This window comes from Jaculus jaculus, chromosome 12 (assembly GCF_020740685.1).
Source record: "Jaculus jaculus isolate mJacJac1 chromosome 12, mJacJac1.mat.Y.cur, whole genome shotgun sequence".
NCBI classification, from domain to species: domain Eukaryota; kingdom Metazoa; phylum Chordata; class Mammalia; order Rodentia; family Dipodidae; genus Jaculus; species Jaculus jaculus.
The window spans coordinates 42,671,671-42,697,475 of NC_059113.1; the positions used below are offsets into that span (position 1 = coordinate 42,671,671).

The window sequence follows — 25,805 nt, forward strand, 5'->3', positions numbered from 1 at the left end:
CCTGGAGAGGTGGTGCATGCCTGTATCCCAGCATTCAGGAGACAGGCAAGAGAATCAGGAGTTCCATAAGTAACCTGCGATATGTAGCAAGACCCTGTCTCAATAACAACAACAGAAACTCATTTTTTAAAGAAAAGAAAAAAATAAAGCTTGCACACACTGTGACCATTGCACATGGTTCTTGCCAAGTTATGGAAGAGCCTGGGCTCATAGCACCCTTCTTCTGTGTTAGGTAGTTGAGTCAAGAAGTCAGTGGTAGTGGAGGTCAGACAGTATTGGGGAGAGATCCTTGTATACAGTAAGCATGCATTAATGTTAACCTTTGATGTTGCTGTGATAACAATAATAAATGGTAGTATGCAGCCCAGGGTACTAGATGCTCTCTTGTGACTGGCCAGGGTGAAATGAATCTTCTCTTCCAGATGTTAGATTCCTTTTGAGATAGTCATTCTGTCTTGCAGTTCCTTCTCTTCAGAAAGTGTGCTTCAGCCTTTTCCCTCTATCTTCTCTGGCTGGTTTCTAATGCTCACCTCAAGGGTTTGATCTCTTTGACTTACCTAAATGCTGTTTGTTTGTTTGTTTTCCTTGGAAATGAGGTCACGTTTCCATCTGCATGGTGGACTGTTTGTTATTTACATGGGGGGGGGGCAGCAATCACTCCTACTTCTGCCAAGACTATGACTGTGAAAGTCCCAACTGCCACATACTCTCAGCCCCAGGCAGACTGGATGAGTACTCCCCTCATTCCCACCTCCCATACACATAATAATACAAACAGCAACAAGCACAGATACTCTGCACCTAGTCCACTGCGATGGCTTAATTAACCAGGGAAATTTCCATCTGCACAGAGAGGGCATCTAAGATGAGTTAAGAAGGAGCCCATAGGTGAAGAGAAAGTCAGCCTGAGGTGCATTTGAGCAGCTTCCTCACTGCCCAGGAGAAGAGATGTTTAATGTGGACTTCTATCTTTTAAAGAAAACACTTCCATTTTAGTTCATGTAACTAGTTCACAACTTTTTAAAATCTGATGTGAAGCCAGGCATGGCAGCACAGGCTTATGATACCAGCCCTCTGGAGGATGAGGAAGAAGGATTGTGATTTTAGCCTGGGATTACTGAGAACTAGCTTCAAATATTTCTAAATATGTTCAAATATCACACAGAGATGTGAACAGAATGCAGTTACCATAGGTGGATATCTTCCTTTCATTGGTCTTCAAGGTACAGGCTCCAGTTAGATGCACGTCATGACTGCTCGGTGCCTGTATTTCCTCTCACCATTCTGAGATGAAATGAAAGGAGACTCCAGCCCTCCACATCAGATTTCTGATGGAATCAAGATAGGCTCTCACCAAATAGCCAATAAACATAGCCTCTTCTCACACCTTTCTCTATTTGGACAGATATGCCAATGCCAATCAGAGAAGGCAGAGACCAGGTGCTTTGGAGGTTGGGATTTAAAACTCTAGGTCATTCATACTGCTAGAATCCATGACATGACTTTAACTCAACTTTAAAGCCCACAACATTTCTTATTGTGGTCCTGGACGTATGCCAGTGGGCCACCCCCTCACATCCAAATTACATTCTTAATTCAGGCCAAACTTTGACATGGTGACCTTGTGTTTCACAAAGGAAGAAAGCTGGTGAGGCCAGGGGACATACTCAGAGCCAGAGACACACTGTTCTCACAGTATCTAGTGAGGAATCCTAGTAAGGAAAGTGTGCTCTTCAACACTTAGCTTGTTACTTGTACAGAAATGAAACAAAACTCCAGGTGAGGTTCAGTGAGACATGCCCTCCACTACTTCTCAGTGTTGAACTCAGTGGTTTTCTGCAGCTCAGGAGCCCCTGAGAGCACAAGCCGGTGTGCTCAGTGGACAGGTAATGTCAGAGCATGTGCCTACAAGAACACTGAGGAGTTGGGGGACTGTTGAGTAGTTCACACAAGAGCAAAGTTCTTAAGGATCAGCCAGGGGATCGACCTACTCTTGTTACCAGTGTTCTGTGGGTCTTGCCAGGTTCTGGAGACTCACTCAAAGAATTGGTGAGAGGCACTTACAAGTATTTATGCAACAAGAAACTTTGTTAGGAGCAAAGTGATGGCAAAGGCATATGCTGCCAAAGGGGCAGCACACCGTGTGAGTGGAGAGTACTCAAGAGCACCAGAAAATGGTCTGGGGTTTGTCTTCACAGGAATTTTAGGGAAACATGGACTGGATAGCAGAGGTATAGTATGGATGATGCTCTGGGTTAATGGATAGATATGGGTTATGAATTTTCTTTACTGCATATGTTCAAACCCAGGTTGCATCTTACTTTAACCATGTATTTCCAGTCATGGGCCTAAGATGGTAGGTAGGGGTCTCTTCCTAAAAGTTCACTGAAAGGACACAGTTTGTCTTACTGCACATACATCTCAAATCAGTCCAGGCTGGATGCCCCCTACTTCAGAATCTGTCTAAGAACATATATGGATAGAAACTGACCACAAATAATGGTCACTAAGAAAGCAGAAGATTAGCTCATCATTTAGAGCAGGGTTTATGTGCAGCTCAGTTCAGGGAAAGGTCCCAGGCTCTAATCCTGGATCTTAAAATCTATTTGAATAAGTACTAATGATGAATAGTGGTTGGCAAGGGAAGGAGAAAACTAATTCCTTGTGTGGAACAGGGTTCCTGAGTGGCTCTGTGCAGGTTGGTGTGGAAAGACATATTTATAGGTTCCCAACAGGTGTATTGTTTAGGAGAAAGGCTTGCTTACTGTTCAATCCAAACAGTGTCCCTGGTGGCTAAATTATTTCTCATGCTTGTCTGCCTCACTCATTTATTATAAAATAACTTCTAGAGTTATGTTATGGAGCATTCTAGAAATACATGTTAAAACTCTGCTGTTCTGGAGCCATGAGACAAGGATCCTACAGTCCTGGCTGAGGAGATGGTAGTCATCTGCCAGCCCTTACATGTTGTGTTTTTGGTGAATCCACTATGGGTGGGGTGTTGTCTGCTCTGCTATTTTTCAGAAAATTCTGAGGTTCACCTTCTTTCTCAAAACTTGGCTATCCACAGAATTATGGTCCCGGGGGATTCAGAGAACACCATTTGATTTCTCTTTTGAGTTCTAGCTTCCTGCCTCACTTAGAGTTAGTGCTCTGTTTTTAAACATTACCCTTCCTGTCCCTCAAAAGCACCTAGGATGATGGACTTGAGATCCTTTCATCCCTCATCTGATGAAATAATGACATGATGATTATAGTCACTGAGGCTGACAAGTCTAGAAGAACTGGGTGATCTATCAATTCCTGTCACCTTAAGCCCCAGCAGGTCTGACATCCTGTCATCTTTGTAGACATTTGCATCAGCCCTTCCCACTGCAGCTCCTTCTCAGGGCTCTGTTGAACTTGAAGTCAGTGGTGATGGCAAAGCAAGCTTTAAAGTATCAAGGGAACCATACCCATGGCTAGCAGACCCCAAAGTTAGCAAAAAGGACCTCTACCCCTGTCCAGTACACTGCCCTGCCCCTTAGACCCCAGCAACTTCTTTGATGACTTCTTATTCATTCTGGAAGGAGGGCTTGAATTCCATTCAAGGACTACATAGCCCCGGATGCACCAGCATCCTCTCAGCTCTGGTCCTCCCCACGCCAGCCAGCCAGAGAACAGCCTCACTGTTCTTTCAGATATAAGGAGAGTGGTACATCCAAAATATAGTTAGCTCTACCCTGAATCCCTGTGTTAGCCCCCTCTGCCTGGGAAGTGGAAGCCCTAGAGGAGAAAGGACCACACCACACCCACTGAAGGGGCGCACTAGGCCAGGGCAACTTGCGGGAAGAAGACAACACCTGGCCACTAAGGGAGGAAACTAGGATATGGCCACTGAAGAAAAGGAACAGTCCATGGCCACTAAGATACACCTGTTCAACTGTACCTTCAACACTGTCCTCTGATGCCCATTAGGTTGTCTTCCTCATCATCTGTGTAGATCTTGTGCCCTGGGTTGCAGTGTTCCTGTGGCTTAAGGCCTTTCTAATGTCCAGAAAAGGTGTTTTGTTTTGTTGTTTGATCTTACCATATTGGGGTTCGTTAAAAGCCATACTAACTGGCATGACAGACTTCTGGGACTGACCACCAGGGAAACACAGATTTGTTCTGAGGCCAAGCACAGTGCATGGGACTCCATTTTGATCCTCCCTCCCACCATTCATGGCCTCATTCCTTTTCCTGTAGCTCAGCCCAGTCTGCCTCAATAAGTGCATGGTCTCCACAGGCTCTCAGATACTCCCAGCAAGGGGAGAGCCACCCTATCCCAGAGTGCCTGGGGAAAAAAAAAAAACTTGGAGAGAATGTGAATCTTACTGGAACAAGGTGGGGGAAATTCTAGGAATTTCAGAGCTGTGTTCAAAGCCAGCATGCTCAGCCTCCTCCATGGAGAAAGGGCATTGCCTTCCTGACTCTTAGATGGGGCCTGTGCCTCCATATTTTGAGTTTGCTTTAACAAACTCTGCCATATGTACACAGTGTCTCCTGTCAGGGGAGTGCCACAGCCCAAGCAGGTTTTCAGAACAGCTTCTGCCAAAGACCTGTGGTGGTAGCTATATACCCAATACCATCAGGCCATGGCAAATGTTGAACACAAATAGCAAAGCCACTCAGGACTTTCTAACAGAATTCCATACAAGTGAAAACTTCGATTGAAAGAAATCTGTAGTCCACCAAAAAAAATCCAATTTTTTTTTTAAGTCTGTGAGTTCCCTGGGCTTTGACTTGTAGGGCCTGTCACAGTGGTATGCTATGGCTTGTTTCCAGAGATGTTGGTCTTTAACTTGCACCACATACCCTGCACCATGCCTTGTAGGTGGCCTCAACCATGCTGTGATCTCTTCTGATCTTACAACTACCTTCCTTCATCACCCCTGTACCTTACCCCACTTTGCCCCTCCCCATTTATCACAGCTGAGCTGCTCTGACTCAATTTCCTATCCACGAAAGAGATATTCTTCTGGCAACTAAGCAACCTCAGGGCAAAACTGGAGAAGCCCTTCAAAGGGTCTGAAACTGGAGGCAGGCAGAGGGTCCTGTTTCGTTTTCCCTCTTGGTCAGAGAAGCTGATGCTCGACCCCAGTTTCTTCTGTGAACTATTAGAGGAAAGGAACTAGTCTGCAATTAGAACAGCATCTTACTTTAATTTATCTGCCAGCATGATCCAAGGTTCAGGAGCTGTTGGTGGTGTGGACTCTGCTGCAGCAGACCAGAAAAAAACAAGAAGGGAAAGAATAACTTCTTAATTCTCAGCTATTTCCGTGTGTGAGGGGGAGATACTGAGAGATGTGGAAAAACAGAGTGGAGAAGGAAGATAGGATGGGATCTGGTTTCAAGGTGACATTGCACAGAGAGCTTTTGATTGACTCTATTTCCTGTGGCTACCCAGGTAGTCTTATCATACCACTGACCAGCATCCTATGTGTACATACATGCCAATATAACATAACAGGACACACTTGAGGGAGAGACCCATAGTGTTTGTGTGCTTAGAGAGAAAAGGTAATTTGCCAAAGGTGAGTGAGTCAAATGGAGAGCTCTCCTCACGTGGAGCAGCCAAATGCTAATACTAAATGTTCAGCCCCTGATCATAGTTCAGAATTACTAACCTCACTTAGGCTCCTCACAGTTAAAATTCCCTTTTAATCTCATTTCAATCCTGTAACTTTCTTAATTGGATTTCCAGTTTAAGTCTCTCTAGATTTGGTTTGGGGACACTATATATATTTTTTTTCGAGGTAGGGTCTCACTCTAGCTCAGGCTGACCTGGAATTCACTATGTAGCCTCAGGGTGACCTCGAACTCATGGTGATCCTCCTACCTCTGCCTCCTGAGTACTGGGATTAAAGGCATTAGCCACCACACCCGGCCCAAGCATCACTATACACCTCAGTAAAAACGTGTCCTTTTGGACTGTCCTTCCTAAGCAGAAGCCCTGTGACTAAGCTGCCAGGCCAGCCCATGTGCATCTGGCCTGAGATCGCCCACCAGGTCGGCCAGGCCCAGCACAGTACTGGACTATAATAGGAAGCGTCAGGCTCCCAGGGCAAACCTATGCCCAGAACTTAAATCACAGAGTGAAAACTATTACTTTTATCTGCTCCACAGTCCAGTGTCAGACTAAGGAAAAACTAAGCCCTTGGTTGGGGTCGTCATGCCATGTTTCAGGCACAGAAACTCCTGGCAGCCATGTCTTCCTCACCCTGACTCGGCTTATGCTGCTATAGTGGTGAGAAGGGCAGGAGTGTCTCTGCCAAATTTGGGATGCGTTTCCATGACAATGAGCAGCAGCTGACTCTCACATCCTGAAAATGAACTAAAAGTAGCTACTGCACTTGAGCGTGTTCTTACTTCCACAGCCTCCATACCCCGAGTCGCCTAAGCGGTAGGTAGCTGGGGAGGGAGAAGGGGTCATGGGGAAAGAGGAAGGGATGACAATGTGGGTGCTGGCTTTGTGTCAGGTGCTTTAAGAGGTTTTTGCCTATCCCTGTCTCCTAATCTTTATGATGGCTGTCAGCCTGATGGGTCCACCAACATCTGATGCTGGCTGCCTACCTTCATGTTTTAAAGAGATAATCCAAGAAGTTGTTCTGCAGCCTTCGCAGATTCTCTGTGCTGATTTTAAACTAGTTATGCTGAAAATGTTAATGTCCTAGCCGAGTTCCCATGGGGTGTGTCTTGTTCTTGGCTCTTGTGTAATGTAGTTGTGATAACCCTTCTGGACCCAAGTGTCACAATGTGCTGTTGATTATTCTAGATGAGTGAAGCAGAAATCAATGGGCAGTTTGAGTCGGTGTGTGAATCTGTCTTTAGTGAAGTTGAATCTCAGGCCATGGATGCCCTTGACCTTCCTGGATGTTTCCGAACAAGGAGTCATAGTTACCTTCGAGCCATCCAAGCTGGTTACTCTCAAGACGATGAATGTATCCCCACGATGACGCCCTCTAACATGACCTCTACCATCAGGTCCACAGCAGGTAATGGAATTCCCTTCTTGACTTTCCTAGCAAAAAACTTCCAGGTGTGCTTAAGTCTTTATCCTAGAAGGAATAGTCACACACCTTCACTACAGGTAAAATTTACTCTCCAATGTTTAGTAACTTTTCCAAATTGCACACATTACATAATGGCATTTACAACAGTAATTAAAGCATTTATTTTGTAGATAATCTTGCTTTTTCTCTCAGGATAAACTCTATAAATTATCAGCATTCTTCCAAGTAGCCGAGTATAACTTCTGTTAGGTTTTCTACAACAGAAAAGAATTAAAGTGCTGATATGTTGGACAAGGATGGTGCTTGTGTTTTAAATATCAGTGTTTAATGGGTTGCAGTGAAATTTGGATGGATGTGCAATGACCCCAAGCCCATGCATTGCAGTCCAGCCTCAGTCACTGCGGTTTGGGTACAGATCCATAAATGTGATTCATCACTGCAAAGCCAATCAACCATTAGTGTAAATTCCCTCATCGACTTGGGGCTTGGAGAATTCAATGTCACAGTTTCCTTCAGTTATTACAGAAAAGCATAGCCAATCCTTTGATGATTTACCACCTAAACTAAACATCACTGCCAACTGTTTTACTGCACAAGTGTTATTTATATAACACAATGAATATACATGGTCCAGAGAAACCTATAAAACACAGCAAGCAAGAAAAGTTTGCCACACTACAGGTGAAGGTAGAGAAGAGCAGCTATAAAATATCCTAGTGTTGAAGGGTGGGATGTCCTGAATACCCCAATACTTGAAATGCTGTGGCCTTGTCAAAGGGATTTCTAAGAAGAACTAGGACAAACTTTGTTCGCCATAAATACTGTCAGGAGCCAGAAGATAGGTAGGGGGTATGGTGACTAGAAACAGGCACTCAGAAGAGGGAGTTGAAGTGCCCTTAACTAGCCTCAGTTTGATGAGTGCTAAAGTAAAGCAACATCCCAGGGGACTGCACAGTACAGAATAGCAAACTGTAGAATTGACACCACGGCCTACACTCTATACTGTTGTTACGTTTTGAGAGGGAAATACTTCATGCTGGAGAATATAGATAAATAAATTGGCCAGGGCCTCATCCCATCTCTTTACCTCAATAAGATCTTAGGCTCATTCATTGCCCTGAGTCTGTCATTGTGATCTTTGGGGCTTATGGCCCCAGCAAAGGCTTTTGTGATACTCACACTGGTAAGCATTGGATCTCAGTGAGACTCCCGTTGGACTTTGGCGCTCTATCCTCAGCACAGCTTTGTGGAGTGCAGAGGCCATAGACCAGGTGGGTTGACATGAGGCCGCCTGGGCTGTGCATGTGAGTAGGGAGGCACAGCTGTGGGGCATGTGGGACCAGCAGTTCCAGTCTTTGGCTGTTCAGATACCATGTTCCTCCTTTGCCTCAGGGATGTCATGGGTGCCCTGTCATGCTTCATCCACAAGTGAAAAAGTGAAGTGAAAATAGAGCAAGTTGGAAACTTGAGACTCATAGTCATTGCATTAAAAAGTAACCCACTGAAGCACGAGGGCTAGTGGTACATGCCTGTAATCCCAGCACTTGGGAGAGTGAGCCAGGAGGACTAAGAGATAAGGGTGAGCCTGGCTAAGCAGTAATGTCAACACCAGCCTGAGCTAGTTGGTAAGACCCTGTTAAAAATAGTCTATGCAAGCACTACTCACATTCAACCATGTTTGTTGGTTCCTCTTATAAGCAAATGAACAATTAAGCATTTTCATGGTCTTCAGAAACTCTTTGAAACAATAATTATCCAGTAGAAAATGGCTCTGCTGTTTTTAGAGTTATCATTATGGAGAAAATAGAAATAGAACAGACCTTACAAAGATAATGTAAAAATCAGTACCAGCTTGGACTGAAATGCTGATTTACATACACAGTATTTCATGCTCAAGGGCACTGCATATCTAAAAGTCCACACTCAAAATAAATGTTGCTATTCAAAGTTCTACTGGATCTTGGCCTAGTTACTGAGTCAAAATCCCCTCTACACCATGGTGAGGGAGTATCAGCATTATGGAAGGATCTGTAAGTCAGATAAGCAAAGAAGTGGCAGCTGGGAAGAACTCTAGCTCTGGGGAGCATGGGGCACCATTGTGAGGAAACTGAGGCTCAGACTCATAACCAGACTACCACTGTTACTCTGAGTATGTTATGACCCATCCAAATCTTAGAATTTTTCTTCACTAAATAGACCCATGAGGGCTGGAGAGATGGCTTAGCAGTTAAGGTGCTTGCCAGCAAGCCTAAGTACCAGTGTTCAACTCCTCAGATCCTGCATAAGCCAGACACACAAGGTGATGCATGTGCAAGGTCTCACATTCATGCAAGGCAAACATGTGTCTGTAGTTCGATTACAGTGGCTGGAGGCTCTGGAGTGCCAATTCTCTCTCTCTCTCTCTCTCTCTCTCTCTCTCATTAAAAATAAAATTAAAAAGGCCAGCATGTGGGGCTTGCCTCAGGAAAAAAATATACCTATGATGTCACTGAGGCAAAAGTTCACATGACACAGGATATCTGAGAGAATAGCTAAAGACTGAGACTGGTAGTCCCATGTGTCCCACATTAAATAGATAGTAAATGATATGCAACATGGCCTAGTTAATAAGATTATAAACAATACAAAAGATTTTTTTTAATCTGTGGAAACAAATATGGAGGAAAACTCCCCAAGTCATGAGTAAGCACTTACTTAAGTAACTAGGGTGACTTAATTGTGATAGTTGATTTCTAACTTTGATCCAGAGCTTCATCTCAGTGAAGCAATAACATCAATTACTCATACTTACACACTTCTTACTTTGTAAGCCCTCACACTAATGCTCAATAGCTAGCTTTGTTGTTATAGGGAAGAATATTTTGGTGAACTGATTTTCTTCTCTGGTTCTAGAGGACTAGATATGCAGTTCAGTGGGAGGGCAGTTGCCTGGAATGCAGCAGGCTCTGATATCCAGCACCAGCATAAAAGTAAAAAGAAAGAAAGGAAAAGGCTTTCTTTTATGGTCCCCAAATTTTCTTTTCAAAAACATCCTAAAGTTATTCCTTTGAAGAATAATACACATTTAAATGTGTTTCTTTATGCAGAATTGAAAACTAAAAATTGGTGTTATTATTATATTTTCTCATCTTATACACTTATAAATATGTGATTTTATTGTTCATGTAATAAATCAAGTGTATGTGTGAGAGCATTACTATGAATTTTTATGTGTGTACTAGAATATCTGTCTTAGACCCTGGCATGTGAATGCTACCAAAGAGTGTGCCTGTCTGGGGCCAGGTCACCTCCCTTCCTAGCTGTTTTTTGTGCATTGAAGCATCAAGCCCAGCTCATCTGAGCTCCAGGAGCTCAAACAGGAGTGGGACAGGATGTTGAGTCAGAAGACCTGCCTAAGTGCTCCCCACCCCGCCGTGCCTTTCATTATGAAAAGCAGCAGTGTTGATTACTGTCCCTTCCTTCAATAAAGTGGTTCTGAAAGCATCTAACTTCCATTTCACACTTGGTTTCATTCTCATCTGTGAAATGATTTATCAAGTAGATTTACTTATCTAAATACTCATTTCACCCGATTTTTCTAGGGAAGGAATATCATTGACACTATGGAGGAAAATGCTATAAAATTAGACTATAATGATTTTCTCTGGGTCAGGAATTTCCCTCACATATGTCACAACTGATTCTAGAAGCCATCAGAACCAAGGGAAAGTCACACAATGATTGGGGAATGGCAGAGACTGACTTCATCTTATTGGCTATGTGTATGTATGTATGCATGCGTATACATACATACATACATACATACATATATATTATATATAAAACATATTATATATATATATATATATATATATATATATGGTTTCTTTTCTCTCTGGGCTACATAAATATTCTATTTCCAAGACAGATGTTTGCTAGCACATGGGAAGAAAACCATGCTTATATTGTGGTATCTTGTATATTAGATACAGGGTAAACATTTCTCAATATTGTGATTTCGTTTTTGTCTTTAACATGTGCTCCTTTGAAAAATTCTTTGTGGTGTAAGCATTGGGGTTTTACAGATCTACCTGCCATGATTCTGGCCTAGAAGTTGCTTGGAGTGTTATGATCTAAAGCCCCAACTTCTGCCAAAACAAGCTGTCGGGCACTGATACTGCCAACTACTTCTCAACAAGGTGGAGAATAGTCAGAAGCTTAATAAACAAATGAACAAAGAATATTGACAAAAACATCAAATATAGTCACTTTCTTTGTTAAGATACAAAAGAAAATTGAAATAGAATGAAGAAAAAAATCTTACCAATTAAAGAAAAGGTCATATTATGCTTACTTACATTCATCAGGTATATGGTGCATATGGGATCTGCACTTCCTTGGCCTCAACTTTACACTTAAAGCTTTTGCAGCTGAAGAGCCAGCCGGTTACATGCACGGAGCTTGAGAAGGCATATACAGAAAGCTCTGCAAACCAGAGGGAGGCTTGAAGTATCATGGCAGCATTCAGTACCTCCTGATGCAATCAGGCTGGGGCTGCAACCTCAGGACTAAGTAGGATGAACGAGGGAGGAAGGCAATCCTGGGGTCCTACAGGCCCATGATGTCTGAGGCCCAGAAGCACCAAGCAGGCGCAAGGTGAAGCCGGGGTGGTAGGAGCTATGGAGCATGTGTTCAGCACTGTGAGTCTGGATCACACAGCCCAGAGCTTTCTGAAGGTCTCAGAACAGAAGAGAATGTTACGGGCTGAATAGTCCTCCAAAATCCATGTGATGAAACACTCATCCCTGGATCCTCAGCTTTTGATGACATGGGCCTTTGTTGAGGTAAGTTAAAATGAGGTCACGGGGTGGCCCTCATCCTGTAGCACTGGTGTCATATAGGAAAAGGAAATGTGAACAGAAACAGAGAAGGGCAACCCGGTGGAGACATCGTCTAAAAGCCAAGGAGAGAAGAGTCAGATCCGACACTAAGGTCTTGGGCTGCCAGCCTCCATGACTATGGAAAGGACCATTGGAAAAGGCCTAGAGAGGACCCTAATTCCATGGTGGACACAGAGGAGCCAGAAGATACTGCAGAGGAAGCTCCTGCATGGCTGTCTGGAATCTGGGGTACCCTGTAGCTCTAGTCCCTGCCTCATCCCTACAAGATATGAAAGGCCAAGAGGGTCAAGGAGTTAGATGATATCACCAAGAAAGAGGAAGTACTCAGAAATCAGAGGCAGATGCAAAAACCATGACCCCCGCCAACCAGCCACCAAGAAAAACAGAGGGGAGAAGAGGTGCCCAGAGCTCGGCCTTGTTGATCCACCACTACTTCTGAGGATGAAAGGACAGGACAGAAGATACACTGCTGGAATCCAGAACACCTGGACCACAGCGGGGTGCAGCAGCTCTGCCCTAACTGGATCAGTTTTGTGGGGCATGCCAAAGATGCAAAAGCAGGCATGCTTAGCAGCTGAATGCAGCTGGTGCCCTCGCAGACCAGAGCCAATGGTGAGAGCCCAGTAGCAAGCAAGGGAGTATTGTAGATGATTGTACTAACCTTCAGATTGCTAGGACAAAGCACCCAACCACAAATAGCTGGGGGGAGGAATGCTGTTTATTTTGGCTTACATTCTCCAGTGGGAAGCTTTATGATGGCAGGGGACAGCATGACATGAGCACAGGCTACACAACACCTCTGCCACAGCAAATAGAAAACAGTAGCAGGAGAGTAAGCCCAGCCTTAGAAAAAGTAAGCAAGATATAACATTCTTAAGCCCACACCCAATAACATTCCTCCTCCAGCAAGGCTCCGCATCCCAAATTGCCATGAGCTGAAAACCAAGCATTCAGAACCCATGAGTTGAAGGGGGACACCTAATTCAAACCACCGCATGGATCAACAAAATTGGTGGTGCCTCTGGTAGCATGTTGAGGTGAGTGTTATCTTAAGCTACTGCTCAGGGACAAGTATGTTTCTAAGCTAGAGATGCAGCCAAGAAAGAGAGAACAGATGAAGAGAGAGGACTGAACCCAGAGCCTGGAGCATCAGAGGTCAGAAAGAGCTTGTTGTAGGACATGCTCAGGAGAGAGGAACTCACCAGAGGAGGGGGATAGGGCACAGGAGAAATTTCTACTGGGTTTTGGCAATATAGACAATTCAATTTGAAAAGACTGCTAAAAGGCCCTGGACTCTGTAGCCCTTCTGTAGGTGGTACAGGTCTCACTATTATTAAACTGGGTCAAGTCTCGACTTATCTGACTGTGTAGCCTCTGGGACAGCTACAGAACATCGAGGTGCCTTTTTCTTTCAGCAGAGAGGTTATAAGGAAGTCTCAACAAGTAGGTGTATTTGTTACATATTTACTGCCATAGCAAATGACCCCAGGCTCTGTGGTCTAGAGCAACACATCTGTCCTGTGAGCACCACACAGACACAGGTCTAATTTGAGTCTTAGGACAACAACCAGGCACTGATTCTTTTAGAGACACCAGGTGAAAATATGAGAATTTTTCCTCACTGTTCACCCTCTGGAGTCTTCTGCCTTCCTCAGCTCCAATACATAGTCCCAGACTTGGTTTCCATTGTCACCCCTCCTTCCTTCATTTAGGCCCTACTGTCCCCTCAGATAAGAAACCTGGTAGTGACACTGAGCCACCAAGTAAGCCAGTATCATCTTCCATCTCAAGATTCTGTGTTTATTCATGCCTGTACCTCTCCCACTGTGAAATAGTCCCAGGTTCCAGGTACTAGGAGGTGTACATGGGAGGAAGTCTGTTTAACATAATGCATTTTCAAACTAAACACAGGTAAGGGTGTGCAGTTCCCTGAACTTGTCCAAATGTGAATGTTGATGACTTTCAGACTTTGAAATTTGGGGACCCATTTTACTTCTGGGAAAGCTTAGCTGGAACTGAACCTAAATCCTATATGAAGACAGAGCCCACACCATGAAGCTTGGGTCTTTTTGCCCTTCTCACAGGTGTAGAACTTCTGCTAAGACCATACCTTCTGTGCTATGTCCCTGTGAGCATCCAAGGTGCCATCAGTTGCTGTGGCCACTTTCCACTCTTTTCAGAAACTGATGGTTTCCAGAAACCCCGCAGAACTTCTGCTTTGCACTGAAATGAAATCCATGCCATATCTTTGAAATCCTTCCCCTGTGTTTGAAGTTTAGAGGAAACATTAGAATAGGGTGCTGGCTTCCTACCTGCATCTGAACTCAAGTCTGAGGCAGACCCATCTGACGAAGCTGTTAGTTACATGCTGGCAATAACAAAGCTGTCAGAAGTGAATAGAGCCAAAGGCACAAGATGAGTCATGATGAGCTGGGAAAACCCATTCCATCACTGTGTTCTGAAAGGCTACAGCTCAGGAGAAGGGTAGCACCTGCTGAGGAAGGCCAATGCCTCCATGGTCACAGGGCTTCAGGCAGCTGCTCATCAAACAATGGCCATTGGAGCTGAGATGTTTCTGTGGTGGGAAACCATGCGACCAGGGACCAGCTTCCTTACCTGGAATGTCCCTACCTATGTTTCCAGTTCTTTGTTGCTATAGGAAAATCACCTTAAAGGGAGGGAAGGTTTATTTTAGCTAACTTTCAGGATCCAATCCATGGTCTGAACCCATGGCTTTGGTAATATGACAAAGCTCAACATCATGGCAGAGGGCAGGTAATGGAGCAAACTTGCTCATTTTGTGGTAGATGAGAGTAGAGACAGAGGGAGGAAGGACCTGAAGACCAGATGTACCTTTCAAAGAGTCATGCTAGCATGACTCCCTTCAGCCAGACCCCACCACCTATTAGCTCATTTGGGATGTACTCATGAAGGGTTGACCCATGAGGAGTCTCAACCCCTATAAACCAACTCAGCAGCATAGGGACCAAGCCTTTAACACATGAGCCATTTGGGAGATATCCAGACCATGAAACTAGTGACCTGCCTTCACAGCTCTAAGTGAGCAAAGGGCAGACATGCTGACAGCAGGCCACAGGCTTCCAAGTTGAACTCCAGTCCACAAATACCAGAGGGGCCCATGGTCTTTATTAACCCGAGGACATAAACGTACATGAGGTGAAATTGCATCTCACTCAATTTAAAGCCAATTACCACTAATTTGGGGGCACAGATGACAATGCACATGCCCATCAGCAGTGCCAGGTTCCTGTTAGCTGTGAACCCCAAGGACCTATGTCCTCCTAAGGCTCACATGACTCAAAGTTGCAGTAGCTGTGTTTCCCTCATAGGGTCTCTCATTGTCCCTTTAGGCTGTTGTAATGAAGCCTCTTCTCCTGTGCCTACTCACCTTTCCCTTCCTTCATCTGTACTTCCTCTCCCTGCCTCCTTCACTCTGGGCCTTTCACTCTGCGCTCCCTCCCTCTGGGCCTCCTCTCTATATTTTCACTTTCTAGTCCTATTTGCTTTGCTGTGCTTAAGCCTGAGGCCCTTCCTCCCTCTGTGCCTCCTCCTTCTGTGTCCCCACTCTCTGCCCCTCCTCCTGTGTACCTCTTCCCATGCCTCCTCCCTCCTCCGTCTCCTTCCTGTGAGCCTGCTATGAGGACTCTTTCTCACCCTGTGTCTCTTCTCTGAGTCTTTCCAGTGTGCCTGCTCCTTCTACACTACCCAGAGATCTCTGACTGAGTTTTGCTCTCCTAGAAATTCAGGTTATCTTCACCAGTGAAGAGACTACCCAACATTAGATCCCCTGGCAATAGAGTTCCAAGAAGTAGAACCCTTGAGCCCACATGGCACAGGAAAAGTTGTGAGAAAACTATGAACAACATCAAAGAGATTTAAGCAGCATGTAGGTCAAAGACAGAACCTTTCCCAAAATTGCTCTGACTCAGAGGTGAATTTTGATGCACTCCCCATAGTTGCTTGCTAGCTCAAAATCATTCACTGTGACTTTCAAATGTAACTTTGACTCTCTGGAACGAAAAGATATTAATTGTTTAAAAGTATTAACTAAATTGGAGTCAACTTCCTTTCTTTAAAGTTCAAGATGGGGGCCCTGGAGAGATGGCTTAGCAGTTAAGCGCTTGCATATGAAGGACCCGGTTCAAGGCTCTATTCCCCAGGACCCATGTTAGCCAGATGCACAAGTGGGCACATGTGTCTAGAGTTTGTTTGCAGTGGCTGAAGGTCCTGGCACGCCCATTCTCTCTCTATCTGCCTCCTTCTCTCTGTGTCTGTCGCTATCAAATAAATAAGTAATAAAAAATAAATAAAAAATTAAAGTTCAATATGGGGCCTGGAGGATGGCTCAGAAGTTAAAGGTACTTGCCTACAAGCCTACCTGTCCAGGTTCAATTCCCCAGTACTCATATAAAGCCAGATTCACAAAATTATGCATGCATCTGGAGTTCATTTGTGCTGGCATGAAGTCCTGTGTGGTGGTGGTTTTCCAATTTCAATCTAAAGATATGCAAAGTGTGCCTAGCTGGAGTTTCTGAAGTGTGCTGTGGTTTTTGGCCTTTAGACTTGTACTTCTTTCTCTCCGCTTGGACCTGTGAAGGCGGGCCAGCTTCTTCTGCCATTATGGAACTTTCCCTGGATCTGTAGGCTTCAATAAATATCCCTTCCTCCATAACTGTGCCTAGTCTGGAAGTTCATCTCAGCGAACCTGAATCTGTCTGCTACAGGGGTCAAGGGGAAGAATGTGGTGGTTTGATTCAGGTGTCCACCATTAACTTAGGTGTTCTGAATGCTAGCTAGATTCTCAGCTGATGGCATTTGGGGAATTAATGCCTCCTGGAGGCAGTGTATTTTGGGGGGGTGGGTTTATGAGTGTTATAGCCAGTTTCCCAATGTCAGTGTTTAGCACACTCTTCTGTTCCTGTTGTTCACCTGATGTTGGCCAGGAGATGATGTCTACCCTCTACTCATGCCATCATTTTCTCCTGCCATCGTGGAGCTTCCCCTTGAGTCTGTAAGCCAAAATTAACCCTTTTTTCCCAAAGCTAGTCAAAAGATTTCTGCCAGCAATGTGAAACTGCAACACCCTGGCACATCCATTCCCTTCCTCTGTCTGTCTGTCTCTGTCTCTGTCTCTATCTCTGTGTCTTTTTTTCTCTCTCACATATTTAAACAAATAAATAAAGTTCAAGGGCTAAAAGTTGAACGTGACTCAAAGCTATTTTTTAAGTGCTGAGGAGAAAGCTGAGTTAGTAAAGTGCTTGCCTCACAAATGTGACAGCTGCATTCAATCCTTAGAAATGTTGAGAGATAGAGAGACCCAGGAATAATAACACATGCTTGTAATCTCAGTGCTAGGGAGATAGGAACATGTGAATGATTGGGGCTTTCTGGCCAGCCTGCTTGACAAGCTTCAGACCAGTGAGAGACCTTGCCTCACCAAATGGGTGGATGGTTGGTGCCTAAAAAACAATTCTCAAAACTATCCTCTGGCCTCCACAATCACGCACACAGTCCCACACACCCACATACACTCACACACACATTCGCAAAACTGTATTTTTAAGTGGTACAGAGTAGCACATGTCTGTAATCCCCACTCTTGGGAGGCTGAAACAAGGGCATTGTTAGTTCAAGGCCAGCCTAAGGCTACACAGGCAGCTGAGGACAGTCTGGACTACGTAGTCAGACCCTATCTCCAAAATAAAAAGGATTCTTAAGGTAAAGAACAATTCATCATAACCTCCTTTGCCTCTCAAAGCCACCAGAGCTGCTCAGACCTGACACTCCATGGGTATTGGCATATCATTGATTGCTGTCAGGATATCCAGCTGAGGCAGAGTCTGTCTGACCCAATTTAATTTGAATGAAACTGATTCCTCTGAAAGTAGTTTTTCAACCCCTTTCAAACACCAAAAGTGTGGAATGTTGATCATGTAGATGGGCATCTGGTGAATGGCGTTAGGGCCTCAGGTTGTAGTATTTGTAACACTCTTGATATGTTCAACTGAGACAGAAGGTTGCAATGACATGTAACAAGGAAATAGCTATGGAGAAAGGAACAAATACACAGACACACCTGAAACATTGCTTGTTCAAGTATGTAATGACATCAGATCTATTCCTTCCTCACCTAGTCATTAAGGCAGAGGACTATGCTGTGTCTTTTAAACACAAGTAATAGGGACACTGAAAATCGCAAGGGATTCATCATGAGGAAGATTTATACCTGTGTTTGTCCATCTAGTTGCTTATTTTGGGAGACTAGGAAGAAAGAGATAAGGAGGAATAAAATGCTCAAACACATGGTGTTACTATAAGTAAGATAAAGGAAAAGAAAGCTTCATTAGCTAAGGCAGCTAGAGAATTCTGACGGATGTAGGTACCTGCCAGCCACTGAAGCCTGGAGGAAAATCCCACCCTGTGTATATGGGTAAGCTCACTATAAATTCTTCAAATTGTCAATCTATGCTTTCATCTCCATCTCTAGCCAAGACTGACATTTTCTATTGCAGTCTGTTGACTTACTGCAGGTCATTATCCCACTGCCATTTTGATCAATCACACAGTCAATTGAAACAAATTTGCAAATATTTGTTTAGTGACTAATGTCTACATGAAAGATATGTTATAAAATGAAAGGAAACCAAGTTTGAAACTGATTTGGCAGCTCTACACATATACAATAGATGAATAACTAATCAAGTTCTGTATAAATACTTGCTGTTGACATTGAATCCTTTCTTCTAATTTCTATGAATTGTTGCAAACTATCTTTGACTCATGGAAGGGTCAAAATTTTTTTCTCATGTGTGTAATTGTACGATGAGCTGAGATCTGGGATTTAAACTGTAAGAACACAGGTATTACCTCCCAGGCCTTATGTTCAAAGGCTTACATGATCTGCCAGCGAGGCTTAGCATGCATGAGCTACATGGCATGTGGGTATGTTAGTTTCTTGCTTGTTCCTGTGTTTAAATGCAATTTAAGGAAAAAAATATGTTTTATTTTAGCTTATAGTTGTGAGGGGAAGTTTCATGATGGTAAAGGCATGGTGACAGAAGTATAAAACAGAACTGATCACATTGCAGTCAGGAAACAGAGGATGAGCAGAAAGTGAGGCCAGGCTGTAAAGCCTCAAGGTCCAGCCCAGGGACTCACTTCCTCTAGCAAGGTTCCATAGTCTTCCCAAACAGCATCACCAGCTGGGGACCAAATTTTCAAACATGTGAAATATGGAAGACATTTTATACTCAAACCACAACTGTAGGGACATCATTGGGTGCTTTTGAAAAGATATGCAGGACAGACATACTATGCAAAGTGTCACAACTAGACTCATTGATAGAGCTTCAGCTCATCCAGGACTGAGAATTTCCCCACTCAATATACTTTTGAGATTACATAGAGGACATTTTGAAGACACACCAGGACTGAGCTGTTAAGGACACAGCGTGAAGCTGAACATGGAGAGTCATTAGGTTCTGTAGATCCCTTTCCCAAATGACCCTAGCCAACAGAAGGGAGGCACTTGAACCCTTAAGATCACTCAGCCACCATCTGTTCCACAACAAGGTTTAATGTTATCTCCCATCCCTCAGGTCAATACCCTATTCCTGAGGGATTTGATATGCCTAACACACACAACACAGGAAGCCACATTATGCTGCACCCCAATGGTGGCGACATCAGGATTGGCCATGTGACACCCAGGGAAGACATCTTTTCTGGAAAATGCGCTACCCATCCCTTCTTACCAATGCTTGAAGAAGCTGTATGCTCACCCACATCTAAACATTTGTCTCTGTCCTCCTTGTCTGATTACACATGCACAGAGCTGTACCAGAAACACAGCCTCTCACATCAAATAGTACCAAAGATGCCTGCTTACAAAGCAGGGCCCGGCTGAAGAAAAGGTTCTATTCCAATTCTCTCTCTGGATTGGTACTCTTCAGAAGAAAACATAGTAAGCAACATAGATGATTGCTGGATGGATAGGTTAGATAGATAGATAGATAGATAGATAGATAGATAGATAGATAGATAGATAGACAGACAGACAGACAGACAGACACATACATACATACATACATACATACATACATACATACATACATACTAGAGAGATAGATATATAGATACGGAGATACAGAAATAGATACAATTGATAGGAAGGAAGGAAGGAAGGAAAACCATCCCACATGTGACCACCCCAAAATTAGTTAGTACTAATTCTGACCACATGTTCACTAGCCCTAAACTTCTTTTGGGACAGAGGTATTCATAAAACCCAAGAAAGCACTAAGTCAGTCCACATGCCCACATGGGTCTTTCTGTAAAGACTCCTTTGCCCAGGAATTCTCTTTATCCCTTAGGAACTAAGCGCCCTCTCCCTAGCCACAACTTCACTAGCAGTAGCTATGGAACTGGGTGTGCAAAGTCAGACCTCAACTTGGGCAGGAAAGCACACATGATCCCACATGCCAGGCACCTTCTAAGGACTTCAAGAAGTATCATTTGCACTATGTCATGTGTCCAGTGTGTCCATCGATACATGAATAGTTTCTAAACTGACTTAACAGGCCATCTGTCTCCCCAACTAGAATGAAAGCACTATGGGGCAGGAATGTTTCTCACTGCAGAATTCACATAGCCTGGAATTATGTTTGGCAGAGAGTGGACATTTGATAAATCATTATAGGCTTATTTAATGAAAATGATGAACACATGAGCGAGTGAATAAATAAATAAGATTTATCTGTCTCTATGTAAACTCACATAAAGCAGTGGGTACTATAGCAGGTGTCTTTGTGAATGAGTTTTCTGAATGGAGAGGAAGGGAAGGGAGGAGAGAGGAAGAGGGGGCAGGAGTGGGAAGGCTAAGATGGGAAAGAAAGGAGAAAGGGGCAAAGGAAAGAAGAGGGGGAAGAGAATGGAGGGGGGAAAGGGGAGGGGAGGGAGGGTAGAGAAAAGGAGAGATGAGAGGAGGGAAAAGAAAGTGAGAAGAGAGCAGGGGACAGGCATGGGGAGGAGAGGAGGGAAAAGGAGGGGATGGAAAGGACATGTTCTGTCCCATCAGCAGCTCCTAGCATGGAGCAGACTGTCCACATGCATTGGGGCTGATAAACTGAAGGACCACTCCTCTGTGTGGGCTTACATAGAACTTCCCTGTGATTCATTATTAATTCACATCATTCATTTCTCTAGCCTCTGGAGTTAGGACAGATCTCTTTTGTAGAAATAAAGAGCACTTGTGATGAAAGGCATTCCCAGGAGTCAGCTGGCAATTTGTGCCCTGGGCCCCTCCAAGCTGTGTAGCAAATTACCACTTTAGCCTGCACACCGTCCCTCCAGGCTTTGTCCCCAGGCACAGCCAGTATGAATCTCCTTGCCTCCCACCTCTAACCAAGCACCCTTTGCCTGGGCCAGGGACTGGCTTTCCTAGAGACAGAGCCATGCAGTGAGCCTGTTCATCCTGTCAGAAGCTTTGGTTGATTTTAGGGTGCCAGTGAGAGTGGGGAATTTGAAGCATATCAGTTTCTGTTGCCAGGACAAAACAGGAAAACACATAAGAGCACCCACTGCCAGGAAACTCCAAGCTAATATGGCAGTTTTCTTGTTGCTTAACATGGCTACAGAAAGGGAGCCACAACCTTCCCCATTCCACAGTGAGGCTGTGAGGCTGCAGCCGCGGGACTGGTGCCTGCAGTTTCCAAATCCAGCCACCCACTGACACCCTCACCTTGATTCTCTCCAGTGGCTGCCTCATGGACCGTTCTTGGCCAGCTCACATTGATAGCATTTATTGATTCTCAAGGTTCTTAGAGGACTCTGATCCAAGGACACCGATTTGCTGTCACAGCTGACATCGGCTGTCTACCTATACAGTCTCAATGAAGCGGGGGCAGAAGGTACTTCAGCATGCTAAAGTCAGGGATCAATGCCTGCATCTTCCTTTACATTTTGGTCACCTTGGAATTATGATAATATAGTCTGCACTGTGAGCTTGGGGGCTTTCCCACTGTTTGATCATAACATGTAGAATCAGACAATATTTAGACTATATTAATTTTATTCTGAAGCATAAGTCAGTTAGACATATGTACTATATCTACCCTTGCAAAAATATTTGCTTTGCTGTTTTATTAATGTGTGCCTGTACAGAATGTATGATGTGTGTAATGGTATAAATGTGTGTACACAAACGAGTTTTCTTTTGCACACAGGGGTAGAGGCAACAAGAAATCAGATACCCTCCTCTGTCATTTTTTCCAACTTATTTCCTGGAAACAGATACTCTCACTGAAACTGAATACTCACATTTTTGGTTGGGCTGGCTGACCAGCAAGCACCAGCAGTCTTCCTGTCTCTACCTTCTTCGGCACTGAGTGTTATAGGCATGTGTGGTTATATAAGTCAGGGTTCTCTAGAGGAATAGAACTAATGAAATGAGTTGGTATTAAAAAATGATGGAGGGGGCTGGAGGAATGGCTTAGCGGTTAAGGCGTTTGCCTGCAAAGCCAAAGGACTCAGTTCCCCAAGACCCACATTAGCCAGATGCACAAGGGGGCACATGCATCTGGAGTTCATTTGCAGTGGCTGGAGTCCTTGGCATGCCTATTCATTCTCCCCCCCACCTTCTCTGTCAAATAAATAAATAATAAAATATTTTTTTAAAAAAAAAGAAATGATGGAGGGGTTATTGTAATAGCTTATGGTAGTTCAGCAATAGCTACCTGCAGGCTTGAGAGCCAAGCAACCCAGTAACTACCTGTCTGGATTCCCCAGAAGTCCCAATCTGGCACTGAAGGTCTAGAGGACTCCTGCAGAGCCACTGGTCTTCAGTCCATGTTGGAAGGCTGAGGAAACTTGGTTTGAGTGTCAACAGTAGATAGCTGAACAGGGCAGGTGCACATGCAAGTGAACAGCAGAGACAGCCAGGTAAAGGCACTCACCAGAGAGTAGCACAGGCAGCTGGGCAAAAAGGACTGTGTCCTCTCAGATCTTCCTATATATAGCCCACCACCAGAAGGGCACCCACTCTGAGAAAGGACTCACTCTGGAGGAAAGAGTTCCTCTTTCCATTAATCCTTCCTGAAAGCAACCACATAGACCTACCCAAAGAAATGTCTATGGCTTCCTAATCAATCAAGTGGGAAACTGAACTGAACCATCACAGTGACCATGCCCAGCTTTTTACTCAGGTTTTGGGGATTAAACTCTGGCCCTCATGCTTGCCTAGCAAGTGCTCTTACCTGCTGAGTCGTCTCCCCAGCCCCTGCTTTATTAATTTTTTATGGAAGGTCATTTTCTCTGCTTAATAAAGGGACATCATTAACTAGCTATATTGACCTGGGTAGGTCTACAACTTTTCACTCCTTGTTGGCCAAAGACACCTGTGAAATCAATTCACTCATGCTCCAGCAAAGCACCACACATAAATTAGTGTCAAAATGTCTCTCTCCAAATTCTGGTGGTATCCATATGATTCCATTACCACTTTAGTATGAACATCCTTTACAATTAACTGCCCAAGTGAAATTAATACCCATGAGTGTGTGTGTGTGTGTGTGTATACACAGACATACAGCATGATAGGTGCTATACACTATACAGCTCAAAACTTTTATGTAGAAATTTTAATCACTGCCACTCAGTTGTCCCTCAGTATATTAGTTACTGATCTATGGATTTTGACTGGAAAAATATCTTCATAATGTTTCATCTAAGTTTAAGGCTTTGTGGGTTGGATGATTGGATGGTTTTTGAACACTAAGGATCAAACCCAAGAACCTCTGTATGTTCAACCATAGGCTACACACCCAGTCCTTATTGTAGGCATGTGCATATGATGTATGTGCACATGCCTACAACATGTATGGACACATACATGCCATAGGACATATATGGAAGTCAGACAACCTTGGGATGTCATGGCCACCTTGTGTGGGTCAGGATCTTTTTTGTGTTTGCTACTGTGAATGCCAGACTAGCTGACCCAGAAGCTTTTAAATTCTCCCATTGCTACCACCCATTGTCATAGGCACTTGAGATAACAGTTGCATGTGTTACTTGCATTTAGCCTTACATAGTTACTAGGGATCTGAACATCAGGCTTATGCAGCAAGCATCTTTAACCACTGAGCCATTGCCCCAGCCCAAACCCATGCCTGTGCCCATGATTTTTTTTTTTTGTTGTTGTTGTTTTGGTTTGGTTTGTTTATTTATTTGTTTGCTTATGAGGCAAGGTATTACTATATAGCCAGGTTGGCTTCAAACTCATGATCCTCCTATTTTTGCCTCCTGAGTTCTGGGATGACAGCATGTACCATCATGCCTAGGCAAGAGCTTTATATTCTTAATTAACTAGGCATTTTGTTTTGTTTTATGTTTTTCAAGGTAGGGTCTCATTCTAGCCCAGGCTGACCTGGAATTCATTCACTATGTAGTCTCTGGGTGGCCTCAAACTCACAGCATTCTGCCTACCTCTGCCTCCCCAGTGCTGGGATTAAAGGTGTGTGCCACCACACCTGGCTTTTATCCCACTGAATAGAGAATTTGGGAGGAATTAACATATGTAGCTCATTTATTTTGACTTTTGTTTTATTGATGAATCGTCTTAAAGTTTCCCAGGTGCCGGCATTGCTGATGATGTCCTTTCTGGGGTTACCTGGTCTTTTAGACTTGGAGTTCTGTACTGAGAAACTTACTTGACTCCTCACATCCTTTAAAGGGTATTCAATTCTTAGTTTTTCCTTAGAAAAATATAAGCTGTTTTTGAACAGTGTGATCTTTCAAACATTTTAAATGAAAGCAGGAAGTATCTCAAACAGTAAAAACAGCTGTGAGCCCTTCATTTCACTATCTAGGAGATGCTGTGTGCTGGTTAGACTATAATTTCTTGCTAATTAACACATTCCAAAGAGGCATCTTAGCTGCTAACCCTCAATGTGGCCTTAGAACTTAAGTGGCCACATAATTTTTTGCAACTTTAGGGAGACCATTGTGTAAATTCCTGTGGGATGTGATTTCAGTGTCTCAGCTGATTTATACTTATGTTTTGAGACTAACATTAATTAGAGTGTCAAAATGTCTGTAATCTTTTATGTTGAATCTTTTCCCTTCAAAGTTTGGTTTCTCAGATTTTCGTTCTCATTTAGAGAGTCATGGGCTTGATTACAGTAATTCCTTTTATGTTGTTATCCTTGAAGTTCTAATTAAGAGAATACCATGAATTGAAGAGTACAACAAAACCCAGATAGAATGGTGATACTTGCCATTCAAAATATACTCTGTCTTGATTGCATACTTGTGCTTCATACCATAGAACACCAGGTTTTTAACTTCCAATGTTGGTTTACCAATGACTGTCCAGGCTTGATTCTGAAATAGCCTCCAGAATTCCAGGTGTGGGTTGATAAATGGGCATGCATAGAAAGCAAGTGTGTGTCACTTGAGGTTATTCAAGGACACCAGGAAGTAATGATTGGGGTTATGTTTGTTACATTTCATTCAAATTAGATTTTTCTCTTCCCATATCTAATCGAACATGAAGCCATGACTTAAGTGTGCCTTGCACAGAGCCTACATTGTGTGTGTGTGTGTGTGTGTGTGTGTGTGTGTGTGTGTGTGTCTCCTCTGGAGCCTCACTGCATGTGTACATGTGTCTCATGTGGAGCCCTGCTGTGTGTGTGCAGGTGTGGAAATTTCCTTCTCATAATACACATGTGGCACATTGGTCTCAATATCTGAAAGAGCAAAGGCCTGAGGCCTTGTTCCTAGCTGCCATAGTGTTTATTCTTCCTCCTCCCTGAGGATGATGACTGTGAAATGCATTAGGTAAGCATCACATAATGGCTACCCTTGTGAGCAC

At 43.8% G+C, this 25,805-nt stretch overlaps 1 protein-coding gene across 4 annotated transcripts in view; it reads left to right on the forward strand.

The window, feature by feature from the left end:
* The window catches only part of Dlgap2 (DLG associated protein 2), an 802,536-nt gene that overhangs the window by 738,102 nt on the left and 38,629 nt on the right, over positions 1-25,805 (forward strand). For all 4 annotated transcript variants that reach the window (XM_045131440.1, XM_045131441.1, XM_045131442.1 and 1 more), the window contains one exon: positions 6,797-7,016. In XM_045131440.1, the coding sequence (XP_044987375.1) occupies positions 6,797-7,016 (220 nt within the window). The remainder of the gene's footprint in view (positions 1-6,796; positions 7,017-25,805) is intronic.